The 25,619-nt window shown below is 44.6% G+C and overlaps 3 protein-coding genes and 1 long non-coding RNA gene across 4 annotated transcripts; 3 read left to right on the top strand and 1 right to left on the bottom strand.

The window, feature by feature from the left end:
- Positions 1 to 2,096: 2,096 nt before the first annotated feature.
- LOC129770690 (uncharacterized) lies at positions 2,097 to 3,280 on the bottom strand. Its single transcript, XR_008742179.1, has 5 exons — positions 3,188 to 3,280; positions 3,030 to 3,129; positions 2,797 to 2,947; positions 2,601 to 2,662; positions 2,097 to 2,536 (listed from the first exon to the last, which is right to left on the bottom strand). It is a non-coding gene; the product is annotated as an uncharacterized LOC129770690 (long non-coding RNA).
- Positions 3,281 to 8,102: 4,822 nt separating this feature from the next.
- On the top strand, positions 8,103 to 13,349 carry LOC129766371 (uncharacterized). Its single transcript, XM_055766896.1, has one exon. It carries the CDS (start codon positions 8,103 to 8,105, stop codon positions 13,347 to 13,349), a length of 5,247 nt encoding a protein of 1,748 aa, XP_055622871.1.
- Positions 13,350 to 19,811: 6,462 nt separating this feature from the next.
- On the top strand, positions 19,812 to 22,331 carry LOC129766370 (uncharacterized). The gene has a single exon (XM_055766895.1). The coding sequence runs from the start codon at positions 19,812 to 19,814 to the stop codon at positions 22,329 to 22,331; it is 2,520 nt and encodes an 839-aa protein (XP_055622870.1).
- A 635-nt stretch (positions 22,332 to 22,966) lies between these two features.
- LOC129766369 (uncharacterized) lies at positions 22,967 to 23,983 on the top strand. Its single transcript, XM_055766894.1, has one exon. It carries the CDS (start codon positions 22,967 to 22,969, stop codon positions 23,981 to 23,983), a length of 1,017 nt encoding a protein of 338 aa, XP_055622869.1.
- The last annotated feature ends 1,636 nt before the right edge of the window (positions 23,984 to 25,619 follow it).

The following is a 25,619-nucleotide window of genomic DNA, read 5'->3' as shown; positions in this document are numbered from 1 at the left end:
GACGATCAAAGTGCTTGCTGTGTTTATGCTACCGTTTCCCTCTACTTGTGAAGTTTTACCAAAGTTTTTTTACTTTAGGTACATACGGTTCAACAATAGAAGGAAATGACATTAGAAAAAAATCAAGTTGAGCCGTAATTTTTGAGATAAAGGGGTGGTCCAAATCATCCCATATGACCAAATCACACCGTGTTACCCTACATAAAAATAATTTCTGTGGGAACTTGAGTGTTCGAAATGATTTATATCAATATATCACTTGTGGGTGGGACGAAGTTCGCCGGGTCAGCTAGTTTGTTAATAAAAAGAATTTTGTTTCAAATATTGGACATTTTCAGGTATCTTATATTGTCCGTCTCCAACCTCCCAAAAATTTCCACGTGGTATGTTCGACTATTACACCCACTCTTCTCCACCCATAAAAAAACACAGAACATCCCCCTCCTGCCTACTGGACGATGCCTACACTCTCTAGTAATGATGCTTCTCCCGCTTCTGATGATAAAGCATTTATTTTTGGTATAAGTTATCTCAGAAGTTCAATTCAATAAGTGCGCACCTTTGCCCCCACTATGGGCGCATTTGTTTTTTGTATTGAAATTGGTATTTGTGCAATTACAAACACAACTCGAGAAATACTTGTACTACGTTTCGAAGGTAATATATATAGTTACAATTTGGTAAGCAAACGGAATTCCAATTGCTTTTATTTCAAAAGTTATTGGACGACAACAGTTAGGTGCGCACCTTTGCCCCGCATTACTCTATTGATCTACGGGAAGAGACGAATACAACAAAATAAAGAAGGTTAAAATCGGACCATCCCTTCTTCGGGTTTTCCGCTTACCAACAGATTTTGCCTTACATTTTTATTTATATAGATTTCAATTCCGGATACTTTTGCTTTTAATTCCGGACACTATAGAGACATATAGAGACATATAAGAGAGAACTGCCAGATGAAGAAAAACAAAGAATAGAGTCAAAGGAAAAGTTTAGCTGAGCAAGTTGTTAGAAGTTTAAATTAAAGAAAAGTGAATTTAGAGAATTTAATTTTGAAGAAAGCACCAAAATGTAATTGGAAATGAACATACAATTAAAGATTATAAAACTTTAAAATAAAATTTCAGCTTTGAAGCTGTTCCCACTGCTATCAAGGAGGTGTTTTTAACGACCCGAAACACGATTTCCACCAACAAATCTTCAAAGATTTTGAGGTAACGCCACCCGCGTGGAATCGAAGGATGAGTTCCGAAAGCCACTGCATGCTGTGCGACCGGCCAGATAGCGCCGATGATCTAGTCCAGTGTGACAAATGCGATGGGTACGTACACTATTCGTGTGCAGACGTGGGAGACTCGATTGCCGATGCCGATCGGAGTTTCATCTGTAAGAGATGCGTCGAGAGTGACGAAGTAGCCACGATTTCTTCTCACCGGTCTAGCCGGAACTCCCATTATTGTTATTGTTATTGTTTCAATTGCACTTTGTTTTGTCTTGTTTTGACTTTCGATTTTTTAAGTGTTTTTGAGTTTTTAAAATTTCTGTTTTGTGCTCTGTTAATCATATAGCGTCCAATATACCCGTGCACCTCGGAGTGTTTGTGAATTTCTTGTTTAGAGAGGCAGAATCGGTGGTGTGAGATGGAGGAGCGCTGTCATGCTTGTGCCGTCACTATTACTGACGAAAACGATGTGGTTTCTTGCCAAGGATTCTGCAAGTCCACGTTTCACATAAAATGCTCACATCTAAGCGCGGATCTATGGGCCCAGATCAGATCAAGCTCAATGATCTATTGGATGTGCCCATCTTGCAGAAAGGTAATGAGTAACACTCGATTTCGCAGTGCTCTGAGCTCTTCGAATGACCTGCTACAAGCGGTAGTGGGTCAACACAGTCAAATGCTAGAAGGTCTGCGAGGTGAGATAAAGAGAAATGCAGACAAAATAGACGAAATTGTAGGAAAGCAACAGCAGCTGGGTCTTTCTAATCGCTCGGCTTGGCCGACAATTCAACCAAGATCAACAAAGCGTCCCCGCATCCAGGTCGACCCGCCACAAGTCGAAGAGGATGCCACCCGTACGCTTTGTGGTAGCAAAGAGCCAGATCCCGCTTTGTCTGTTCCAATCGTGCACACCGCTGCACGAGAGCCTAAATTTTGGCTGTTCTTGTCGAGATTTTCTCCACACGCCATTGTGGAGGAAGTCTCGAGTTTGGTAAAACGGAATCTTGAAATGAATGAACCTGTGGAAGTAATAAAGTTGGTCCGAAGAGGGGTTGATCTCAACCAACTCTCCTTCATATCATTTAAGATTGGAGTTGCAATGAAGTGGAAAGAAAAGGCAATGCAGCCATCAAGCTGGCAAAGGGGAATTTATTTCCGTGAGTTTGTGGGTGCCGAGCGGAATACAATTTTTCGAGACGAGCGGCAACGAGATAGTTCCTCACAGCAGCGTGACTGTTTCTCCACACCGCTCGCTGCTCCCATTCAGTCCACGGTGGCGATGCAGCAGTAACAATGATTTGTGTGAGGAATCTGAAATAGGATATGAAACAAATATTACTGAAACTGTACGAAATAATGTCATAACTCTACCTACTCTGTCTGTTGTGAGTGATCGCATAGAGTGTCGTCCTGTTGGTCCGTTGAACGTGGGAAACCCTGTGGAAGAGAAAACAGTAATTAGCATATACTATCAAAACATGAACAGTATCAAAGGGGTCGAAAGACAGAAGCACATATATTTATCCTCGTTTGAACTAGACTACGATGCTTATGCATTTGTAGAAACTTACTTGGATTCTGCTGTGCAAGATGGTTTGTTGTTTCCTTCGTGTTTTTCGGTCTATCGCTGCGACAGAAATTCACTCAACAGCGATAAACGGTCCGGCGGAGGGGTGCTTGTTGCGGTTCATCATTCTATCGTCAGCACGGAGTTTGCTCGAGCTGAAAACAATGAAGCGATCTGTGTTAAGATGAAAACATTGAATGGATACGTATTTTTGTGTTGTGGATATATTCCACCTACCTCGAATATTTCTCGATATCAGTCGTTCGTTGCGTTTGTTGGCTCCGTCATCGACGTCATTCGGCCGGGTGACACGGTGCTCGTGCCAGGTGATTTCAACCTGCCGAATTTAAGGTGGGATCAGTACATTGAAGAAGGAAATGACTCTTTTTTCTTACCTGAGCGAATTGTTTCGCAGAGTGAAGTAGCCATTGTTGATGGTTTTTCGACGTTTGGATTGATGCAAGTGTGTGATATACCGAACCAAAACAATACATATTTGGATCTAGTATTCACCACTGACACCGAAACATGTCATGTTGCTGTGACGGACCCGATTATTAAGCATAAAATTCACCACTTTGCTATGAATATGACGATTGCGGTTGCTACACTGCGCGAAATAGAAGTTGGGAAGTCCAGAAAGCACTTAAATGGATGTGGCGCTGGTTAAGGAGGCACTAAGGGATATTTCGTGGAACGATATTTTCATATCTTCAGATGACTTTGAACATGATGAGGAGACACATAAGCAACACGCCGCATCAATGTTCGAATATCTTAACTCACTGGACGTTTTTCACTGTGGACTCGATTGTTTTACGACTGTATGCAACAGTACAGACTTCAACGTTATGTCGTTGTATTTCGTATTGTTCAAAGTTTTCGCAAGGTTTGCCCCTTTCTACAGGGACCGCTCGCGATCGACAACCCCGTACCCGGAATGGTTTTCATCGGCTATCATTCATGTTCTCAAAGAGAAACGCAAAGCGCTAAAAAAACTGCAAAAGAATTCTACGCCGGAAAATGTTGCCTCTTACAAACAGTTATTGCGATCGTTCAAAGTTTTACACAGGGAAGCGTATCAAGTCTACATCAATGGTAGAGCCAGAATGGGATAAAGGAAAATCCGAAATCTTTTTGGAAGTTTGTGAATAGCAGACGAAACAACAACGGAATTCCGGAGGTTATAACCTATGGTAACCGATCTTCGACTTGCGGAAGCTTTTTGCGGAATACTTCAAGAGCGTTTATCAGGACCACAACCCTAGTACAGTCAACAATTCGATCTTCATGACCGCTGACTTGTTGGAGTTATCGCATCGGGAAGTGAAACAAGGCTTGTCGGATCTAGACTCGGGTAAGTCAGCAGGACCAGACAGACTCCCCGCAAAATATTTAAAGGAATTCAAGGATGAACTTGTTGAACCCCTGACTACCTTATTCAATTCTTCACTTTCGTCCGGTTACTTCCCGCCGTTGTGGAAAATTTCCCATATTACTCCAATCCATAAGAAGGGCCCTTTCTCATATTACTCCAATTCCCATATTACTCCAATCCATAAGAAGGGCCCTCGCTCGGATGTTGAAAACTACCGGGGCGTTGCAATCCAGTCGGCGATGCCAAAATTATTCGAGCGGCTTGTTTATTCCCACCTTTACGAACGTATTGCCGACCGTGTTTCACCAACACAGCATGGTTTCTTGAAAAGAAAGTCATTTGTCACGAACCTATGCGAGTTTTGCTCTACCGTCACGGACAGTATATCCAAAGGGTATCAGGTGGACTGTATTTATACAGATATGAGCAAGGCTTTCGATGTGGTAGGGATAAACAGCATAATGCGCGCAGTGGCTGATTTCGGCATTCACGGTAAAATGTTTGAATGGATTAGGACGTATCTGGAGAGCAGAACGCAATATGTGAAAGTACACAATAATTCATCTAGGTCATTTGGTGTCCACTCAGGAGTTCCACAAGGAAGTCATTTGGGGCCTATCCTGTTTGTCATGGTCATGAATAATCTTCCATCATTCTTGACCAACGCAGTAGTGCTTATTTACGCGGATGATGTAAAGATTTTCCAGCCAGTGAAACACATCGCTGACTGTCATCTGCTTCAGCAGTATTTGGACAATTTTGAGAGGTTCGTCGAGAACAATGGATTGAGCGTAAACCCCAACAAATGCTCCGTTATGACCTTTACGAGGAGAGTTCAGCCAATAAGCTTCGACTATAGACTGGGAGGTTCGAATCTACAACAAGTAGAGAATGTTCGTGACTTAGGCGTGACGATGGATCGATCTCTTTCGTTCAATTGCCACATAGAGCGTATTGTCAAAGAAGCGCTGAAACTATTTGCACTCACTCGTTGATTCGGGCAGGACTTTACCGATCCGCACGCAATCCTGAAAATTTACACCTGCCTTGTACGATCCAAACTCGATTTTGCGAGTGTGGTGTGGCGACCGCAGTACGATCTACATATTCAAAGACTTGAAAATGTTCAAAAGAAGTTCTTGAAATTTGCGCTAAGAAATCTGGGATGGAGAGAAGAACCCCGGCCACCATATAAAGATCTCTGCTGTTTGGTAGATCTGGATACCATTAGCAGCAGGCACAAAATTACAGACGTAACTTTTTTTTGCAACGTACTGAACGGACGGATCAAAAGCCCGCGTCTCTACGACAGGATTCGTTTTAACACCAGCCCCGTTTCTCTTCGTCGACGGAGGATGTTTGACCCACCCCTGAGGAACAGAAATTACACCCAGCATGAACCGACAGCCAGATTTATGCGTGAGTTCAACGTGCTGCAAAATGTTGTTTCTGTAAATATGACATCAGAAGAAATTCGAAGAAGATTAAGATTATATTTTAGAGACCAACTGAATGTATAAGTTCTAAGTTTGTATGTTTTATGTTTTCTGTATTCACGTTTAATTTTAAGAAGGCTAACGGGCTTACAGCCTATAAAATTTACAAATTAAATTTAAAAAAATTTCCCATGCGACTACACGTAGCAGCGTACGAGCAACACGACTAGCGCTACAGATGGAGCAGCTGGAGATGCAGCGGCGGTTGCAGCTGAAAGAGCTGGAGGAAGCTGAAAGATACCAGCAACAACGACGGCAAGTGGAGGCGAATTTCGAACAGCGCCGTTTCGAATTTTTGCAGGCACAACTACTCGAAAAAAAGGAGAATGGCAGCACCAGGAGCCGAGTTAGTTCCAGGATTGTCCGGGAGAACACCAACCGGTGGATTGGAGCAGCGAGTCAGACAGAGGGTCAAGCAGGTGCCACGTCGACTATCCCTGCTGCAATATCTACTCCAAGAGACGACGTCATTCGAAGCCAGCAGAACACAGCACCGAGTACTGATGTAGCCATCCATCAAGGAGGTGAAGTACCTGGGTCAGTCGGACTACCAGGAGCAGATCCGGCCGTATCAACAATCGTGACGACGAGCGCGGGACAGACGAGTACCAACGCTACACAAACCAAGAAGAGCAGCTTGTTGGTCAGTCTACAACGAACCAGGTGAGCGATGGTTTAAGCAACGTGAATACTGGTTTGCAACCTATAGTCCAGGCTAGCACAACCGGCACATCAAAACAGTCATTCGTAGCGCAGACATTGTTACGGACCCAATTTAGATAGCAAGGCCGGCCAATAAACAAAATAATGTTATTGAAGTGCAAACGAGCGCATAGAAAATTTATAGCCCAATGAATCACCAGATACGGCCATGTGATTCATCCCTTTCTTATTTTTCTTTTCCTTTTGTATAGCTTCAGACAAGCGGTGCATGACGCACCAGAAAGTAGGGACAAATAAATAAACAAATCTGTGACCCGCACGATCCTCTGAATAGATCGTATTACTCATAGTGTAGCGCAGGCATACAAGATAGGAAATCACGTGTTCATTTGAGACCGTGAGCAGGCAGCATAGACAGATAAGGCGCCTGGAATACACAAAGACAACAAGGCACCAGGCGAAAGATTATTGCTGGTAATAAGCCTGGCCTCGCCCATTATCGAATATACGAAGGGCTATAAACAAAAATAACATTTTAAGCCGACGATGAGTAATAAACTTTCTAAATTGTACCCCTCTAGCGAGAGCGACAAAGGTCCGCAGAGATAAGCGGGTAGTAATAACATGTAGGGAAATAGCAGGCAGACAATCGATATGGGCTCGGTTGTCTGAGAAGGAAAGAGAGATCTCTTCTCTCCTTTATAGTTTTAACGCCTAGGAATGAATTCTTGGGTATATATACTGGGGATTCTGGCCTAGGAAGACAGTTCAATTTCACAGTTCAAATCAAAGAGTTCAATTTCACAGTTCAAATCAAACAGTTCAAATCAAACAGTTCAATTTCACAGTTCAAATCAAACAGTTCAAATCAAACAGTTCAATTTCACAGTTCAAATCAAACAGTTCAAATCAAACAGTTCAAATCAGAAGTCTAATTCGTTAGTTCAAAATCAAAGTTCGTAGTTCAAAGTTCAATTCGTGATCCGAAAATCCACCAAGCGTTGACAACCAGGCGTCACGCATCAGAATCCGGATACACCCAAGCGTTGGCAACCAGGCGCCACGCTATAAAAGGTATAACCAAAAGGAACAAATCCCAATCCGAAAAGCAGACCATTTGCTTCGCTTCACCGGACCGCACTGGAGCCGGAAGAGGTTGAAGTTTTGTGGCTGCCCTAGCCGGGATTTGTTCACGCAAAGGGGCTTAGCCCATAAGAGACCAACCAAGTCCAGGGAAATAGATCCCTGGCTTTAATAAATTTAAACCGTGATTCTCAGGCCTCAATTGCCGACATCTAGGGAAATAAGTTCCCTAGATTAATCACGAAGCGCTCGAGAGAGGACGAGCGAAAAGTCTTGCCTTCATAGCAAGCATCTAGGGAACTCCAGTTCCTTAGATTATATTTTGGTGGCTCCAGAGAGGAGATTTAAAACTCACACCTTCGCCAAGAAAAGAACCACGATCCCTCGCGCAAGAGGAGTAAATCGGGAGGCTCAGAATCACGCCTTTTTGAAAAGACTAAGAAGTCAAGAATTGAAATTTGAACTCTCGCGCCAGAGAGTGAAATTGAACTCACGTGTATTCAAACGGGAATCACGTTGTAAGAGGAGATAAGACTTGGAACTCAAGCACTCATAGAAATTGATTTGAACACACGTGCATTCAAAAGGGAATCACGTTTATAAGAAAGAGATAAGACTTGAAAATTTAAGCACTCAAAAAAGATCTGAATTGAACTCACGTGTATTCAAGAAGGAATCACGTTAATTAAAATGGCTACATACGCATATAAAGCCAACCCTAATGGGCACTGCCGTCTGTGTACGGACAAAGACAAGAAAGAGGACATGGTCGCATGCGATGAATGCGATCGGTGGTTCCACATTTCATGTGTGGGACTCACATACCTACCCAAGAAAGATGAAAGGTGGGTATGCCCTAAGTGCATGAGCACAGAAAGGGAAATGATGGAACTGAAAGTCAAAGTCAGACAATCAGTTTCCGGAGACAGCTTGCAAGAAATTTTGCAAGAGAACAGAGCAGCAATGGAGGCTCTGGTAAAGTCCATGAGGACAACGAGATTCGAAGCTGAACCAGGTACAAGTTCAGCACACAATAATGACAGCATCGAAGGTCAAAATCAGGAGGCAGAGCCAGAATGGACTGTCTACCTAAAGCGACAAGCACTCATGAGCTTGCCAAAATATGGAGGTGCGGCCAGAGAATGGCCGAAATTTAAAAAGGCCTTTGATGAGACCACAAAACAAGGTCAATTTAACAGGCTTGAAAATTTGAATCGCCTGCAAACAGTGCTGTACGGGAACGCAGAGAGGAGCGTCCGACAGTTAATGATGGATCCAAATAATATGGACCAAATAATTGATAGACTAGAAGATAATTTCGGAAGACCCGAACTAGTCTATAAAGAACTACTAGCCGAACTCACCAATATCAAAAGGGAGAGTCGGAATTTGATTACCGAGATATCCGAAGCACTGGATAATCTCGTCTGTAATGTTTCTCTTATGGATAGAGAAGAATTCCTGATTGACCACCGATTGGTGGAAGAGATCATAAGGAAAATGCCCTACGGTCTACAGGTGAAGTGGACTGAAGAAATGTACGACGGGGCAAAGACTTTAGCTGATCTCAATGAGTGGCTGAAGCCTCATTCGAGAACCAATAGACTGCTGAATGGCACCAGCAGGCCGCAGCCGCGAGAAACAAGCAGACCGCAGCCGCGAGAAATTAACAGATCGCAGCCGCGAGACACGAGGCCTGAGCGTCGATTTAACGTAAATACGCATCAGGAAAATAGATCGACAATAATAAAACGCAATTGTGAAGCATGTCGGGGAAACCACAAACTCCTCGAATGCACCAGATTTAAGGCTATGAAGCCTGAAAAGCGAAATGAATTAGCCTTTAAGGCAAAGGTATGCTTGAGCTGTCTCGCATTTACAAACCATATGATGCGAGACTGCAAAAGAGCAAAACAATGTGGAATTAATGGATGTAAGTTCAAACATCATCCATTAATTCATAAATCTCATGAGAGAGAATCAAGTGATTCAAATCAGTCGGAAGGACAGCATAGTCCAGATACACAAGCAGATGGTGAGATACACAATCACCAACAACTAACAAAATCCAACGTATTCTACCAAATAGTTCCTGTGACGTTGAAAAATAATGACAAAATCATCAACACGTTCGCTTTCTTGGATGCGGGGTCATCACTCTCTCTAATAGACGAGGAGATTGCGAACAAGTTAGGGCTCAACGGAAGAATTGATCCGTTAATGCTAAAGTGGACGCAGAACGTCACGAGAAACGAACAAAACAGCCGTAGAGTTCAGGTACGAATCAACGGCAACAATGAAAAAGAATACGTCATGAAAGGAGTGAGAACGATAAAGAATCTCCAACTCCCAGAGCAAAGCTTCAACAAGGAGGTGATGGAGAAAAGGTATCCATACCTCAAGAATCTGCCGTTGAGCAGTTACAGCAGTATACGCCCGACGATATTAATTGGACTGAGTCACAGTCACTTGTTAATTCCATTCGAAAGGCGAATGAGAAAACCGAACGAGCCCACAGCGCTACGAACCAAACTTGGATGGTTCATGTTCGGCAACATATCGTCCAATGTGCAAGGCGGACACATCATGGTCATTCAGCAAGAAGATGAAATGAACAAGGCTTTGCAGAAATATTTCTCCACCGAAGACTTCGGCGTTAAGGTAGTCAAGAATCTACCAAAATCAGCTGAAGAAGAAAAGGCTGAACAAATTCTAAGAAGTACTATGAAATACAAGGATGGTAGATACGAAGTTGGACTTCTATGGAAAGATGAGGAAACGAAATTTCCAAATAGCTACAACAATGCAGCAAAGAGGCTGACAACGAGTGAGAGAACGTTAAAAAAAGACCCAGAGTTGAAAAAATGGGCAATAGAAACATTTGCGGATTACGAGAAGAAAGGCTACATCCGCAAACTGTCAGAGGAAGAAATTATGAAGCCGATATCAAGAGTGTATTATCTTCCACACTTTATTGTGCACAACAAAAATAAGTTGCCACCTAAACCAAGGTTGGTTTTCGATGCGGCGGCAAAGACACAAGGTGTATCGTTCAACACGGAACTGTTATCAGGGCCGGATGCTACTACGTCATTGTTCGGTGTTTTAGTAAGATTCCGAGAAGGAGCAATTGCTGTATGTGGAGACATCAAAGAGATGTTCCACCAAGTACGAATCCGAGCTGAAGATCAACACGCTCAGAGATTCTTATGGAGAGATTGTGATAGCAGTAAGAAACCTGATGTATACGTAATGCAGGTGATGACATTCGGATCAACCTGTTCACCGTCATGTGCACAAGCGGTTAAAAACCACAACGCAGAAAAATTCAGAAAATATTGTCCAGTGGCGACTGAAGCAATCATCAAGCAACACTACGTCGACGATTATTTGGATAGTTTCGAAGAGCTTGATAAGGCAGCAGAGATAGTACTACATGTTATGAAAATTCACGATCACGCGGGTTTCCACATCAGAAACTTTGTGTCAAACAGCAGAGAACTTCTGCAAAGTTTACCCTCGGAACGTGTACAAATTTCCGGAATCAAAATGTTCGAAGAAAAGGATTCAATGACAGAAAAGGTACTTGGTGTATATTGGAACACCACGTCTGACACACTCGGCTATCAAATCAAATTAGACAAGCTAGGAAGTGATGTTACACAAATGCTACGTTTACCAACAAAGAGAGAGGTACTAGCTTTCGTGATGAGTGTCTACGATCCACTTGGACTCATCTCAAATATAACTGTGCATGGAAGAATCCTCATGCAAAGGCTGCACATAGAAAATATAGATTGGGATGACGAAATTCCCGAGAAGTTGCAGTCAGACTGGCAACACTGGTTAGAAATTATTGAATCTGCTGATAGCGTAACGATACCAAGATACATCCTCGAAGAAAGAACAGGTGAAGTAGAACTACACACCTTTGTAGATGCTTCTGAGAAAGCATTTTGTGCATGTGTGTACGTAAGAAGTATATCTGGAAACACACCACACGTAAGACTTCTATCAGCAAAGTCTAGAGTAGCACCAGTCAAACCATTGAGCATACCACGCCTAGAGCTACAAGCGGCCGTGCTAGGAAGCCGATTAACCAAAACGATAATAGATGAAACGAGGTTGAAAATCGTCAGCAAAACATTTTGGAGTGATTCACAGACCGTATTGTCATGGATCAAGAGTCCAAAACGAAGAAGCGTATTTGTGATGCATCGAGTAGGTGAAATCCTGGAAGATAACAGGAAAAATGAATGGCGATGGGTGCCAACAGATGAAAATCCAGCCGATGAAGGCACAAAGGAAAAGCTAGGAAAATCACAATGGTTTGAGGGACCTGATTTCCTAAAGCTCTCAGAATCGTCATGGCCTTCCATTGAAGAGAAGGAAACAGACGAAGAGTTGAGAGAAACAGTGCTAGTTCACGAAGAACTAAGCAAACTTAGTTTCATCGATAAGTACAAGGAATACTCAGATTGGTGGAAATTGGTGAAGAACCTTTGTGTATTAAACAGGACAAAGGAAAGATTACGTCGTGGATATATTCCAGACATTGAGTACAAGGACTACCAAAGAGCTGAGAACGTGCTCTATAGAAAGATGCAATGGGAAGCATTTCCAACAGAGATGGAAACTTTATTCAATGGCGGAACAATATCGTCAGGACCATTGGTCAGTTACGCACCCTTCCTAGACGAGGCAGGGGTAATGAGAAGTGGAGGACGTTTGAAGAAAGCCATGTCAGTACCATGGACTACAAGAACGCCAATATTGCTCCCACAAAAGCATCCATATACATATTTGATCGTGAAAGCAACACACGAAAGATATTTCCACCACGGCGAAAACACCGTCATAGCAGCATTACGGCAGAAGTATTGGATACTGCATATAAGAACAGTATTAGCAAACGTCAAGAAGAATTGCAATAGGTGCAAAATACGACATGCAACTCCGGTAGAGCCGATGATGGCAGATTTACCACATTTCCGCACAGAAGCGCATATACCTCCATTTACAAACTGCGGAGTAGATTACTTCGGACCTTTCGAAGTAGCGGTAAAGAGATCGCTCGAGAAGAGATGGGGCGTCATATTCACCTGTCTCTCAACAAGAGCAGTACATATTGAGATGGCAGAAAATCTCAGTACTGATGCGTTCATGGTCGTGTTAAGGAACTTCCAGAACCGAAGAGGAAAGGTCACCAGTATCTACAGCGACAACGGAACGAACTTCGTTGGAGCAGAGCGAGAGTTAAAGTCGCTAGTCAATGAAATCAACGAGAAGATGGGCAAAAATGAAGCAGCAAAAATGGAAATCCAGTGGAGATTCAACCCACCTTCAGCACCACATTTTGGAGGCGCTTGGGAGAGATTAATAAGAAACGTCAAAGTAGCACTAGCAGAGATCCTGAAAGTTTGGGGTAGGAGCAAGCCATCAGCAGCAACGTTGCAAGCTGCATTCATCCAAGCGGAATTTTTAGTCAACTCTCGACCGTTGACACACATACCAGTCTCCTGCATCGACGATGAAGTGTTGACGCCATTCCACGCGTTAATAGGAAGAGCAGGAGAGTATGCCCCACCGTATGCACCAACGACCAGTCAGTATGACACAGCGCAATGGAGACGCATTCAACATTATTCCAAGTTGTTTTGGAACCGATGGAAGAAGGAGTACTTACCAACTCTGTTAAAGCGTAATAAAAATACGCAGAAAGTAGAACCGATCAAAGTCAACGACATCGTCTTAATCACGGACGACGACGCACCACCAGGAAAATGGCTTAAAGGACGAGTCATCGAAACGTTTGTGGCGAGCGACGGGCAAGTTCGCCAAGCAAAGATCCAAACCGCGAAAGGTGTCCTGAAACGACCGGCAGTTAAAATTGCAGTACTGGACATTATCAAGGGAAATGATCCAGCCATCAACTAATCAGGAAGAAGACGTCAGTGCTCGCTACCAGAGCACCAATATCCGAAAGATGCAGCCAACTGATGTAAGCTCGCGTCAGAGCTAAGATGTATGATCCATGGACCAAGCATTGAAGAGGACATCCTTTGGAACCAGGCAACGTGCCGAAGAATTGAAATTTAAAAGTGTTTTTAAACTCTGTTAGAATATAAGGATGAATGTAAAATAAATGATGCTCCGAAAACATGTAAACAAATAGAGATATAAGTAACACAGGTAGCATAGGGTCCGTTCAGGAATTTTATAAATCGAACAAGTAGATTTATCAGGGCCGGAATGTTACGGACCCAATTTAGATAGCAAGGCCGGCCAATAAACAAAATAATGTTATTGAAGTGCAAACGAGCGCATAGAAAATTTATAGCCCAATGAATCACCAGATACGGCCATGTGATTCATCCCTTTCTTATTTTTCTTTTCCTTTTGTATAGCTTCAGACAAGCGGTGCATGACGCACCAGAAAGTAGGGACAAATAAATAAACAAATCTGTGACCCGCACGATCCTCTGAATAGATCGTATTACTCATAGTGTAGCGCAGGCATACAAGATAGGAAATCACGTGTTCATTTGAGACCGTGAGCAGGCAGCATAGACAGATAAGGCGCCTGGAATACACAAAGACAACAAGGCACCAGGCGAAAGATTATTGCTGGTAATAAGCCTGGCCTCGCCCATTATCGAATATACGAAGGGCTATAAACAAAAATAACATTTTAAGCCGACGATGAGTAATAAACTTTCTAAATTGTACCCCTCTAGCGAGAGCGACAAAGGTCCGCAGAGATAAGCGGGTAGTAATAACATGTAGGGAAATAGCAGGCAGACAATCGATATGGGCTCGGTTGTCTGAGAAGGAAAGAGAGATCTCTTCTCTCCTTTATAGTTTTAACGCCTAGGAATGAATTCTTGGGTATATATACTGGGGATTCTGGCCTAGGAAGACAGTTCAATTTCACAGTTCAAATCAAAGAGTTCAATTTCACAGTTCAAATCAAACAGTTCAATTTCACAGTTCAAATCAAACAGTTCAAATCAAACAGTTCAATTTCACAGTTCAAATCAAACAGTTCAAATCAAACAGTTCAAATCAGAAGTCTAATTCGTTAGTTCAAAATCAAAGTTCGTAGTTCAAAGTTCAATTCGTGATCCGAAAATCCACCAAGCGTTGACAACCAGGCGTCACGCATCAGAATCCGGATACACCCAAGCGTTGGCAACCAGGCGCCACGCTATAAAAGGTATAACCAAAAGGAACAAATCCCAATCCGAAAAGCAGACCATTTGCTTCGCTTCACCGGACCGCACTGGAGCCGGAAGAGGTTGAAGTTTTGTGGCTGCCCTAGCCGGGATTTGTTCACGCAAAGGGGCTTAGCCCATAAGAGACCAACCAAGTCCAGGGAAATAGATCCCTGGCTTTAATAAATTTAAACCGTGATTCTCAGGCCTCAATTGCCGACATCTAGGGAAATAAGTTCCCTAGATTAATCACGAAGCGCTCGAGAGAGGACGAGCGAAAAGTCTTGCCTTCATAGCAAGCATCTAGGGAACTCCAGTTCCTTAGATTATAGACATCACATAATAAAGTTAGACAGCTAGGGGCTATAAGTAAGCAAATAAATACTACCGAGACAGGAGTTTTAGCTAGTAGTACACATAGACCGTTCTCTCAGCAACTTCCTTCACACACAATGTCTCAAACAGGTGTATATTTACCTGAAATATCAGCCTCTGTGCTCAAGCCGGAAAATAGTCGGCAGTTTTACTCAAACTCGTCTTTGCTCTTGCCACCGCCGGGGCATGAGAAGGAAATCGTAGCGAACTCGTTAAGGCTTCAGCCACCGCCGGGGCATAAGCCGATAACCAAACCGAAAAGGTCGCAGCTGCCACCACCGCCTGGGTGCAAGCAAGGTAGTGAACAGAAACAACCGCAACCGGGAAACCATGTGTCATCAGTGTATATGCATACGTTTCCACAACAGCAATGCCGTGAAACGCACACCTCAGTATTATTACCATCGTCGAGACAACAGCAGTATTACATGCCGCCGTCATGGACACATGCGCCACCGCCGGGGCCTACGCAGCCGCCCACATTCAGAGGGGGGTGTCTGGGTTTTCTGTCGCGATGCGACAGACATGACGGAAGGTGACTTGGAGAAGGAGTTAAAACTTCAACAGGTCATAAAAGTTAAGCGCGTAACAAAGAAAGTAGAGGGAGTTTTCGTGAACACTCCTCTACTTATACTGACGTTTAATACGTCCATTCTCTCGGAAAGTGTTCGGTTGGGTATTCTGGTCATTAAGACCAGAAAATACATTCCCAAACCAACACAGTGTTTTAAGTGTTACCAATTTGGTCATATTTCCGTTAAGTGCGGGAAATCAGTGGCGGTGTGCTGGAGATGCTCGCAAGAGCACCCAGACATAGATAAGTGCGGCAATGAACTGTTCTGCAGGAATTGCAGGAGCAACGGCCACTGCTTAAACAGCAGAAGTTGCCCTGTTTTTCTAAAAGAACAAAATATCATCAGGACAAAGATGAATGCTATCGTTTCCTTTACAGAAGCAAGGAAACTCGAGACGGCCAAAACGGCGGCAACGTCGTATGCGGCTGTCTTGAAGTTCTCGAAGATAGCTGACTCTGCGCCACTTAGGAGGTTGAGTGACGACGATCCCAGAAAGAGGGAAGCTTTGACTTCCTTCCTTACAGCTCAGCGAGTTGCTAGAAAGTGTGTATGGAAATCTAAAAAGGATAGCTGGGTAAAGTTCATTAGTGAAATAAATTCTGAACTGCCAGCTAAAAAGTTATGGCAGAGAATCAATTCACTTAGTGGGAGGACGATTCAAGAGTCCATCAAGCTGGTAAACGGTAATACCACTACCGATGACCCCGCTTGTACTAGTGAAATTCTTGCCGATTACTTTGCGGAAATGTCGGCTTCGAATGTTTATTCTACGCAATTCAAAGAGCTGAATGAGGAATGTGAAAGGCTTCCTCTCGTTTTCCCAACACACAACTCGGACAAGTATAACGAAGTTTATAGCCTATCCGAACTTGATTGGGCACTCAGTAGAGTAAAAGGGCAGGCATGCGGTGTAGACGATATAGGCTACCCCATGTTAAAGCACCTCCCAATCGCGGCGAAATGCTTGCTGCTGCAAGTGTATAACGACATATGGATGGGTGGCACCATCCCTAGTGTGTGGAAGACTGGGATCGTAATACCTTTACCCAAGTCCAAAGAGAAAACATCTAGTGTCAGTGGCTATAGACCCATAACGCTACTCAGCTGCATGGGGAAAGTAATGGAAAAGATGGTTAACAGAAGACTGACTGAGGCGCTGGAAAGAGAGAAGCTCTTGGACGAACGGCAGTTTGGATTGCGCTCTGGTAGGGGAGTCGAAAGCTACCTAGTAGAACTTGAATTATGCCTCCATAAGCATTTCAAGCCCTCACATGTTAGCACCTGTGCCCTCTTAGACATTACTAAGGCTTACGACTAGGTGTGGCGGCGCCATATTCTGGCAACGCTTGCGAACTGGGGTTTTGCGGGAAGAATGATGACATACCTTGCTAGCTTTCTAACCGACAGAACCTTCAAAGTAGCAGTTGGGGATCGCTTCTCCAGTGAGAAAATTGCCGAAAACGGAGTTCCTCAAGGTGCGATCCTATCGGTCACTCTTTTCCTGGTGGCAATGAATTCGATTTTCGATTTCATCCCTGATGGAGTGAAGGTTATCCTCTATGCGGATGACATACTTCTAATATCATCAGGCTTAGTGCAAAGATCCAGGAATCGATTGCAGAGCGCAGTCAAGAGTGTATCGATGTGGGCAGACGAAGTTGGGTTCACGATTTCTAGCGAGAAATCAAGTATTTTGTCAATAAGACGACGGGCCAGGGGTGCACAAATGGCTCCTATCTTTATGAATGGGAAAGCTATCCCAGAGGGATTCAACTCTACACTCCTCGGAGTCACGATTGATAGAAACTTGAATTTCAAGCTAAATGCAAAACTGGTCAAGAAAAAGATCGCGGATCACCTGAACGTTCTAAAAGCGATTAAAGGAAGGCTGAAAGGCATCCCACGGGACTCCCTTTTGAATATTTTCAAAAGCTGGATAATTCCACGACTAGTGTACGGTATCATCCTCGCTAGTAAAGCGGATAAATATTTTAAAATGTTGGAATCAGCCTATAACAGCGGAATTCGCATAATCACGGGTGCGTTTTATAGTAGTCCTATTAAGAGTCTACTTGCTGAGATAGGGGAACCACCTTTCGAGATGGTGTGTGTGCAGAGGATGATCCATGCACTAGTCAGGTGGGAGGAGTGCCCAGCCAACCTATCACTTGATACCCCATACGGGGTTAGGGCCAGGCAAAAATATCAAACCCTAACGGGGGAGATACTGCCTCGCCCCCTGCGGTTAAGTCGATGCTCTCCTAGAGCCTGGGATGCCGTCTCTCCCTCCATCAGCTGGAGGGTAAAACGGTTCGTTAGGCCTGGGGATAACCCCCAGAAGGTGCAAGCGGTAGTGAACGAGGCCCTACCTACTGACTTTGCTAACAAACGCATTGTCTATACTGACGGGTCCGTCACTGATGACGCATCAGCCATTGGGATACTCGACTGTAATGCTAAGACTAGCATGAGAGTCCCCAATGAGTTTAGCATCTTCTCGTGTGAAGCTCTCGCCATTAAGTTGGCATTAGAGAGCGTCACAAATGCTGATAGCGTCGTTGTTTGTTCGGATTCGGCGAGCGTCCTCAAAGCTGTAGAGGGTGGTACTATCAAACACCCCATCATTCAAGAAATTGAAGAGCAGCTGAGAGGAAGTAGTGCGATCCTATGTTGGATTCCGGGTCACACCGGGATCCCGGGGAACGAGGAAGCCGATCGGCTTGCTAACGAAGGGTGGAGAGGCTCCATTACCAGTAAGGACCTCATTAGAAGGGCGAACAATTCCATTCTCCTCACTTGGGAGGCTGAATGGAATCGTGAAAGGGACCTGCAGTTTCGTAGAATTAAAGCATCAACCGGCAAATGGAGGGACCGAGCCAACACGTATGAACAGCGAATTCTCTCGCGTCTTCGCATCGGGCATACGTGGTTGACTCATAACTTACTAGCAAAGAAAGAAGAGCCCCCTACCTGTTGCGGCACCCGCCTGACGGTGGGGCATATTCTAACGGAATGCATGCGAACTGCGGACCTTCGTAGGAGGTACGGCTTAACTGGTGGCCTAGATGTCGTTTTGCAGAACGACACACGGAAAGAAAGAGATACTCTGGATTTCCTTAAAGAGGCTAACCTGATTCAGTACATTTGATACTGCAATCAAAACTTGAACGCTTACACCCTGGTATCATGTACCAGGGTAATCTAAAAGAGGCGCCTGCGCCCACCTGAAATGATTACCTACAAGTATTGTGTAACTTTGAGTGGTTGCTCCGGTGTGTAAAGGGGTATAAAGAGCCGAATGACTGTCATACAGCTCAAAGTCTCTATAATTCAAAACAACAACAAACACATTCAGAGACTTCAACATACGATCAGCACCAACGCAACAGAATAATTATGATCGTGTTCATCAGGGTTGTGCGATGGGACCAACGACTGAACAATTAGCCGCTCGCCAAGTGATACCGAGGGAATTACCTGTCTTCGCCGGGGATCCGCTGGACTGGCCACTATTCTTCAGCTCGTTTCGCAACTCCACTAGCGCGTGTGGATTCAATGATGCAGAGAATCTCGCGAGACTCCAACGGTGTCTAAGAGGGCACGCACTGGACAGTGTACGTAGTCGCCTACTGATTCCAGAGTCAGTTCCCCATGTGATAGCTACCTTGGAACGACTGTACGGAAGACCAGAAGTCATCATTAACTCGCTACTGAAACGGATGCGGGAAATTCCCTCGCCCAGGGGCGATGATCTGAAAACTCTAATCAAATTTGGAATGGGAGTTGGGAATTTGGTAGAGCACATGATACTGGCAAACCAACGACAACACGTTAGCAATCCGATGTTGTTGCAGGAGATGGTGGATAGGCTTCCCCCAAACTTGAAGCTGCAATGGGCGTCCTTCAAACGCACCTATCATACAGTCGATTTAGAGACGTTCAATCGTTTCATGACGGAGTTGGTAACAATGGCAAGCGAAGTCACCTTGAACATGGATCTGAGCTACGAAAGCGCAGTAAGATCGGAGAAGAACAAAAAGGAGAAACCTGCAAAAGAGAAACTGTTCATTCATCAGCAAGCTTCTTCCACGTACCGACCTGAGGTTAGTAGGCCGCAGCAGAAGTAAACCGTGAATATAATTAGCAGACCATGGTCCCACTGTGAGAGCACTGAACATCGTATAGCCGTGTGTCCAGAATTCATGAAATTGGATGTAGATAAAAGGTGGAGAGTAATGAAGTTGAAGGGATTGTGTCGAATTTGTCTCATACCTCATCGATCGTGGCCGTGCCGCTCCAAGAAAGAATGCGGAGTTGGGGACTGTCGTATGCGTCATCATCATTTGCTGCACTCGAGGACAACTGAGCTGGGAACACCCACACCATCGACATCTTTCAGCAATAGCGTTGCCCACCAACATCATCACTCTACGACAACATCAACATTGCTACGATATCTTCCTGTGACGTTGTTCGCGAACGGGAAGCGCGTTGACGTCTATGCTTTCCTTGACGATGGGTCTTCGTCGACGATGATGGAAGCTGAAGTAGCGAGATCCCTTGGAGTTGAAGGACCTAGAGAGCCGCTTTATCTCTGTTGGACGGGAGATATGACGAGAATGGAGAAAGAGTCACAACGCCTTGAAATTACAATCACTGGGAGAAATGAGAAAAAGCAATTTCCGCTGAAAGCGAGGACGGTGGGACATTTAAAACTTCCCAGTCAAACGGTGAATTACGAAGAACTTTGTGTAGATCATCCATATTTAAAGAAGATACCGTTAAGTAGTTATAGTCAAGTCATTCCCAGTCTTATTATCGGAGTAGACAACGCTAAACTGATCAGTTCACTCAAGAGTCGGGATAGCGGTAATAGTGAGCTGATTGCAGCAAAAACAAGGCTTGGATGGTGTGTATATGGGCGACACACCACTGATACTAGACTCGTGGAGTACATGAACACTCATGTGGAGCACAACGAACAAGTATCGGAACTTCAAGACCAGTTCAGACAATTCCTGGCGATCGAAGAAGCAAATATGAAGCGAAGCCCTCAGTCAGAGGAAGATAAGCGAGCATTGAAGATCCTACGAGAGACTACTCGACGAGTGGGTGGAAGGCTGGAGTCTGGCCTGTTGTGGCGCTATGACGAACCCTGTTTACCTAACAGCTATCCGATGGCCATTCGTAGAATGGAAGCTTTAGAGAGAAAGCTGTCGAAGAATCCCTTCCTTGATACGAAAGTAAGACAACAAATCGCAGAATATCTTGAAAAAGGATACGCCCACCGTATAACATCGGAGGAGCTGGAGTTTACAGAGCCTGGTCGAGTGTGGTATCTACCACTCGGGGTAGTAAGCAACCCGAGAAAACCCGGGAAAGTTAGGCTGATCTGGGATGCAGCAGCTCGAGTCGAAGGCGTGTCGTTCAACGACGCGATGTTAAAAGGACCTGATATGTTGACCGCTTTACCTACCATATTAATCCGCTTCCGGCAGAAACGTGTGGCGTTTAGTGGAGATATAAGAGAAATGTTTCACCAGTTCCTGATCCGGCAAAGAGATAAACAAACACAGAGATTCATTTTTCGAGAACGACAAGATGAGCCGCCTCAAATCTTCGTAATGGATGTAGCTACGCTCGGAGCAGCCTGTTCACCGTATATTGCGCAATATTTAACAAATCGAAACGCAGAGGAGTATGCGGAGCAGTTTCCCCGGGCAGCCAGGGCCATAACAGACAATCATTACGTTGATGACTACCTAGACAGTTTGGATACGGTAGAAGAAGCAGTGAGTTTGATAAAAGAAGTCAAATACGTACATTCCATGGCTGGCCTGGAAATTCGGAATTTCGTCTCGAACTCTACCGAGGTACTGGATAATATCGGCGAACGCAGCAAAGTGCAAGAGAAGTCGATGAATCCAGAGGTGAGCATCGAAAGAGTGCTCGGCATGGTGTGGAGACCGTCGGAGGATGTCTTCAGCTTTGATAATAGTTTGAAGGAGGACGTTCGTAAAATAGTAGAAAGCCAGAAAGTGCCTACCAAACGTCAAGTGCTGAGAACGATCATGTCGTTATTCGATCCGTTAGGGCTAGTAGCGCATTACTCTGTTCATGGAAAGATACTTATGCAACGGATTTGGAGGACGGGTTCCGATTGGGATGAACCGATCAGCGGAGAGATTCTAGCTGACTGGCGCAAGTGGAGCGGACTATTAGCAAACATCAATGAGGTTCGCGTACCAAGATGCTATTTTTCTGACACTGGAGCCACAACAAAAGGATCGCAGATACACGTCTTTGTAGATGCGAGCGAAAACGCCTACGCCTGCGTCGCGTACCTCCGCAGTTGGAGTAACGGGGTACCTCGATGTACCTTGATTGAAGCAAAGACAAAGGTAGCGCCATTGAAACCGCTTTCGATACCTCGGTTGGAGTTACAGGCGGCCCTGATCGGTTCCCGAATATTAGAAAATATCAGCAAAGCGTTAACAATACCGATCGCTGCAAGATTTCTCTGGTCTGATTCTTCTACAGTCCTAGCGTGGCTGAGATCGGAGACTCGACGCTACCATCAGTTTGTTGGCTTCCGAGTAGGAGAGATACTATCCATAACGGACATAGACGAATGGAGAAAAGTCCCATCTAAGGTTAATATCGCAGATCAAGCTACGAAATGGGGTGACGGGCCCAGCTTCGATCCAAAGGCGTGGTGGTACACCGGCCCAAGCTTCTTGAGGGAGTCAGATTAATTCTGGCAGACAGTTGTGAAAAATGTATTTACTACAGAGGAGGATCTTCGTGCAGCGTTTCTACATCATCGGACCATGCCACAGCCAGTAATAAACGTGGAACGTTTTTCTAGGTGGTCGAGACTACACCGAGCGGTTGGGTACGTGTGCAGGGCGATCAGTAGATTCAAGGGAATGAGAATAGAGGGTCCTCTGACGCACGAAGAGTTGAAGAAAGCGGAAGCGTTGGTCTGGCGTCAAGCGCAGATGCAGGAGTCGTAGACGAATATGCAACGCTTCTGTATAACAAGGAACATCCGGAAATGGAACCAAAGCAGCTTGATAAATCGTGTGCGTTGTACAGAATGTTGCCAATGCTAGACGACGACGGTGTGCTTAAGATGAATAGCCATATAACTGCGGCAACCCTGGTGACGATGAATGCAAGCTACCCTGTTTTTCTCCACAAGGACCATCGGGTGAGCAAGTTACTGGTTGAAAGCTATCACGTCCGCTTCTTGCATGCAAATAACGAAACGGTCGTGAACGAGATCCGCCAGCGTTTCTAGATTCCACGTCTACGAACATTAGTCTCTAAAATAGCAAAACAATGCCAAACCTGCCGAATTAGGAAGGCATCTCCGCAAACTCCGATCATGGCTCCATTGCCGGAAATTCGATTGACCGCATTTATACGACCATTCACGCACACGGGTTTAGACTATTTCGGGCCGGTGTTTGTGAAGCAGGGTCGTAGTCTGGCCAAGCGTTGGATCGCACTATTCACGTGCCTGTCGATCAGAGCGGTGCATCTAGAGGTAGTACATAGCCTATCAACCCAGTCCTGCGTGATGGCCATTAGGAGATTCGTGGTACGCAGTGGTTCACCAACGACATTTAGCTCCGATAACGGGACCAATTTCGTTGGAGCAAACAATTTATTACAAAGGCAACTAAAAACAATCTACGAAGACTGCGCCGTAACATTTACCAATTCCGACACCAAGTGGCTCTTCAATCCACCGCTAGCGCCTCATATGGGAGGTTTGTGGGAGCGCATGGTCAGGTCGGTGAAGACAGCGATCGCGGATCATCCGCATCATCCCAGTGACGAGGTCCTGGAAACAGTAGTGCTTGAGGCTGGATCGGTGGTAAACTCGAGGCCCCTCACATACATCCCACTAGAATACGCAGAACAAGAGGCACTAACGCCGAGCCACTTCCTTCTCTACGGAACGAAAGGCGTGCATCAACCATCTCAGATCCTGGTCAGGGATACGGGAACATTGCGGGATAGCTGGAAGTTGGCGCAGCACCTAGTGGACACATTCTGGAGTCGCTGGGTCCGCGAATATCTGCCGACGCTGACAAGGCGCACCAAATGGTTCCATCCGGTGAAACCACTGAAACCCGGAGATTTAGTGATTGTGGTCGACGAAAGAAATAGAAATGGTTGGATTCGAGGTCGCATCATGGACGTCGTGAAGGCGAAGGACGGGCAAGTTAGAAGAACGATAGTGTACACGATGAGAGGAACGATAAGTCGACCAGCAACCAAGTTAGCATTGCTGGACGTTCAAGGATCTCCGGATGATGTGGTCTCAGGCGTACCGGACCTACACGGGCCGGGGGATGTTAGCGGACCCACTGTGCAATCGTCACCTAACGTCTGAGTGAGTACCGGTTACGCCTTTTGCGAATGAGCGGACGAACGCAAAGCGGGGCTGTTTTCATTTCAGCTTTGAAGCTGTTCCCACTGCTATCAAGGAGGTGTTTTTAACGACCCGAAACACGATTTCTACCAACACTTATGCAACAAGAAATTCCACCGTCTACTTTGATGCGTCCGGATTTAAAATCATCTTCTGAATTTGCTTTTTATACCGTACACGGGTCTGTGAAACACAAACATTTTCTTTTATTTTCGCCATTTTTTGTCAACAGCTGGGTACAATGCTTGACACTACACTGAAATGATACAATAGTAACTATCAGTCACATTAACTCAACATCCAAAAAATGTTAGAGTTTTGGTATGATATTGAATGTTATGAAAAAGAATCCGGATTAAAAGCATTAGTGTACACGACCTTACAGAGGGATAGTTGATTGATTTTTGTATTGATAAAACATAGTCTTCATATTAAAATATCATTTATTCGAGTTTGTATTCTTATATTTAGTCCTTTACTGTGTTCTCCGCGATTTTCGTTATCCGTGGTGACCTTGCCACACCATTTCGTGGATGATAGGGTTCTACAGCAGTTTGATCTATTCATTACAATGGAATCTGAGTTCAAAACGTTGATCACAAGTTTAACGTCACTCAATTCAATCAGCGGAAATTCCCGGTTTTCGATTTTCTAGCTTGCATGCGTGCATTTGTACTAACCTCTGCAGAATGTATTTTTTCACATTACAATTCTTAAATGTTGAAAATTATTAGATTTAATTAAATCTTGATCAGCATTGACATATATAAAGCAGGATATAATAATTAATTATATTAACCCTCCTATATTCGCGTGCAATATCACAACTCGTATACACGCACACGGTGTCAAAGATCGTACGTGTCTCTCTAATGAAAAATCACAATAAATCCTTTTCAACTATTGTTAATTTCCCGTCGAAGCGACGCTAGCTATTTAGAATATGAGTAATGGGAAATGAAGGGCAGTGATACCGAGATTGATAAAGTCACGGCGATTTACTATAAACGTATTTTTTATTTAAACCTTTTACAAAGCGATCTGTTGTTGTAATGTAAGAAACTGAATAATTGATTTCACACGCGGTTGCCATGCGCTCGCCAGTGGACAGCTCGATTGCTGGTGGGTTCGACCAGTTGGTCGATACAATAGGGTTCGGACGTTGCTACACTCAACTCCCCCGCTCAATGTCCGGAACCTGCCAACCCCATATTGGCTCGATGCTTCTGGAACAGGCCCACAGGCCCACAGCTTCTGGAACAGGCCCACAGGGCCTAACACAGACTTTGAAATGTGCCTGTGCCTGGGGGAATCCGCTTTGCAAATATATACAAGTTAGAGGTATGTTTGTCTACATCGAAATGTGTTTCCCTAACACGGACTTCTGCACTAGAGTAACGTTAGACCTCATGTCTCTTTGACAACCCGTCAAACAATTTTAGGGTTTGGTCGGGATGTGCTATTCCACTCACCGTACTCATCAGATGTAGAAACTTCAGATTATCACTTGTCCTGAAACCGTGCTTTTTCTGTCCACTTGGTATGTGGACGTTTCTAAATGAGTTGTGAAGTGTACGAATATGACCGGAAGCTCATT

Source organism: Toxorhynchites rutilus, chromosome 2 (genome assembly GCF_029784135.1).
Source record: "Toxorhynchites rutilus septentrionalis strain SRP chromosome 2, ASM2978413v1, whole genome shotgun sequence".
NCBI lineage: Eukaryota > Metazoa > Arthropoda > Insecta > Diptera > Culicidae > Toxorhynchites > Toxorhynchites rutilus.
This window is presented reverse-complemented; position numbering and strand designations above follow the sequence as displayed.

Bases quoted from the DNA above. Each gene is read 5' to 3' on its own strand.
- LOC129766371 (XM_055766896.1), top strand. From the start codon at position 8,103: ATGGCTACATACGCATATAAAGCCAACCCTAATGGGCACTGCCGTCTG.
- LOC129766370 (XM_055766895.1), top strand. From the start codon at position 19,812: ATGAAGTTGAAGGGATTGTGTCGAATTTGTCTCATACCTCATCGATCG.
- LOC129766369 (XM_055766894.1), top strand. From the start codon at position 22,967: ATGGCTCCATTGCCGGAAATTCGATTGACCGCATTTATACGACCATTC.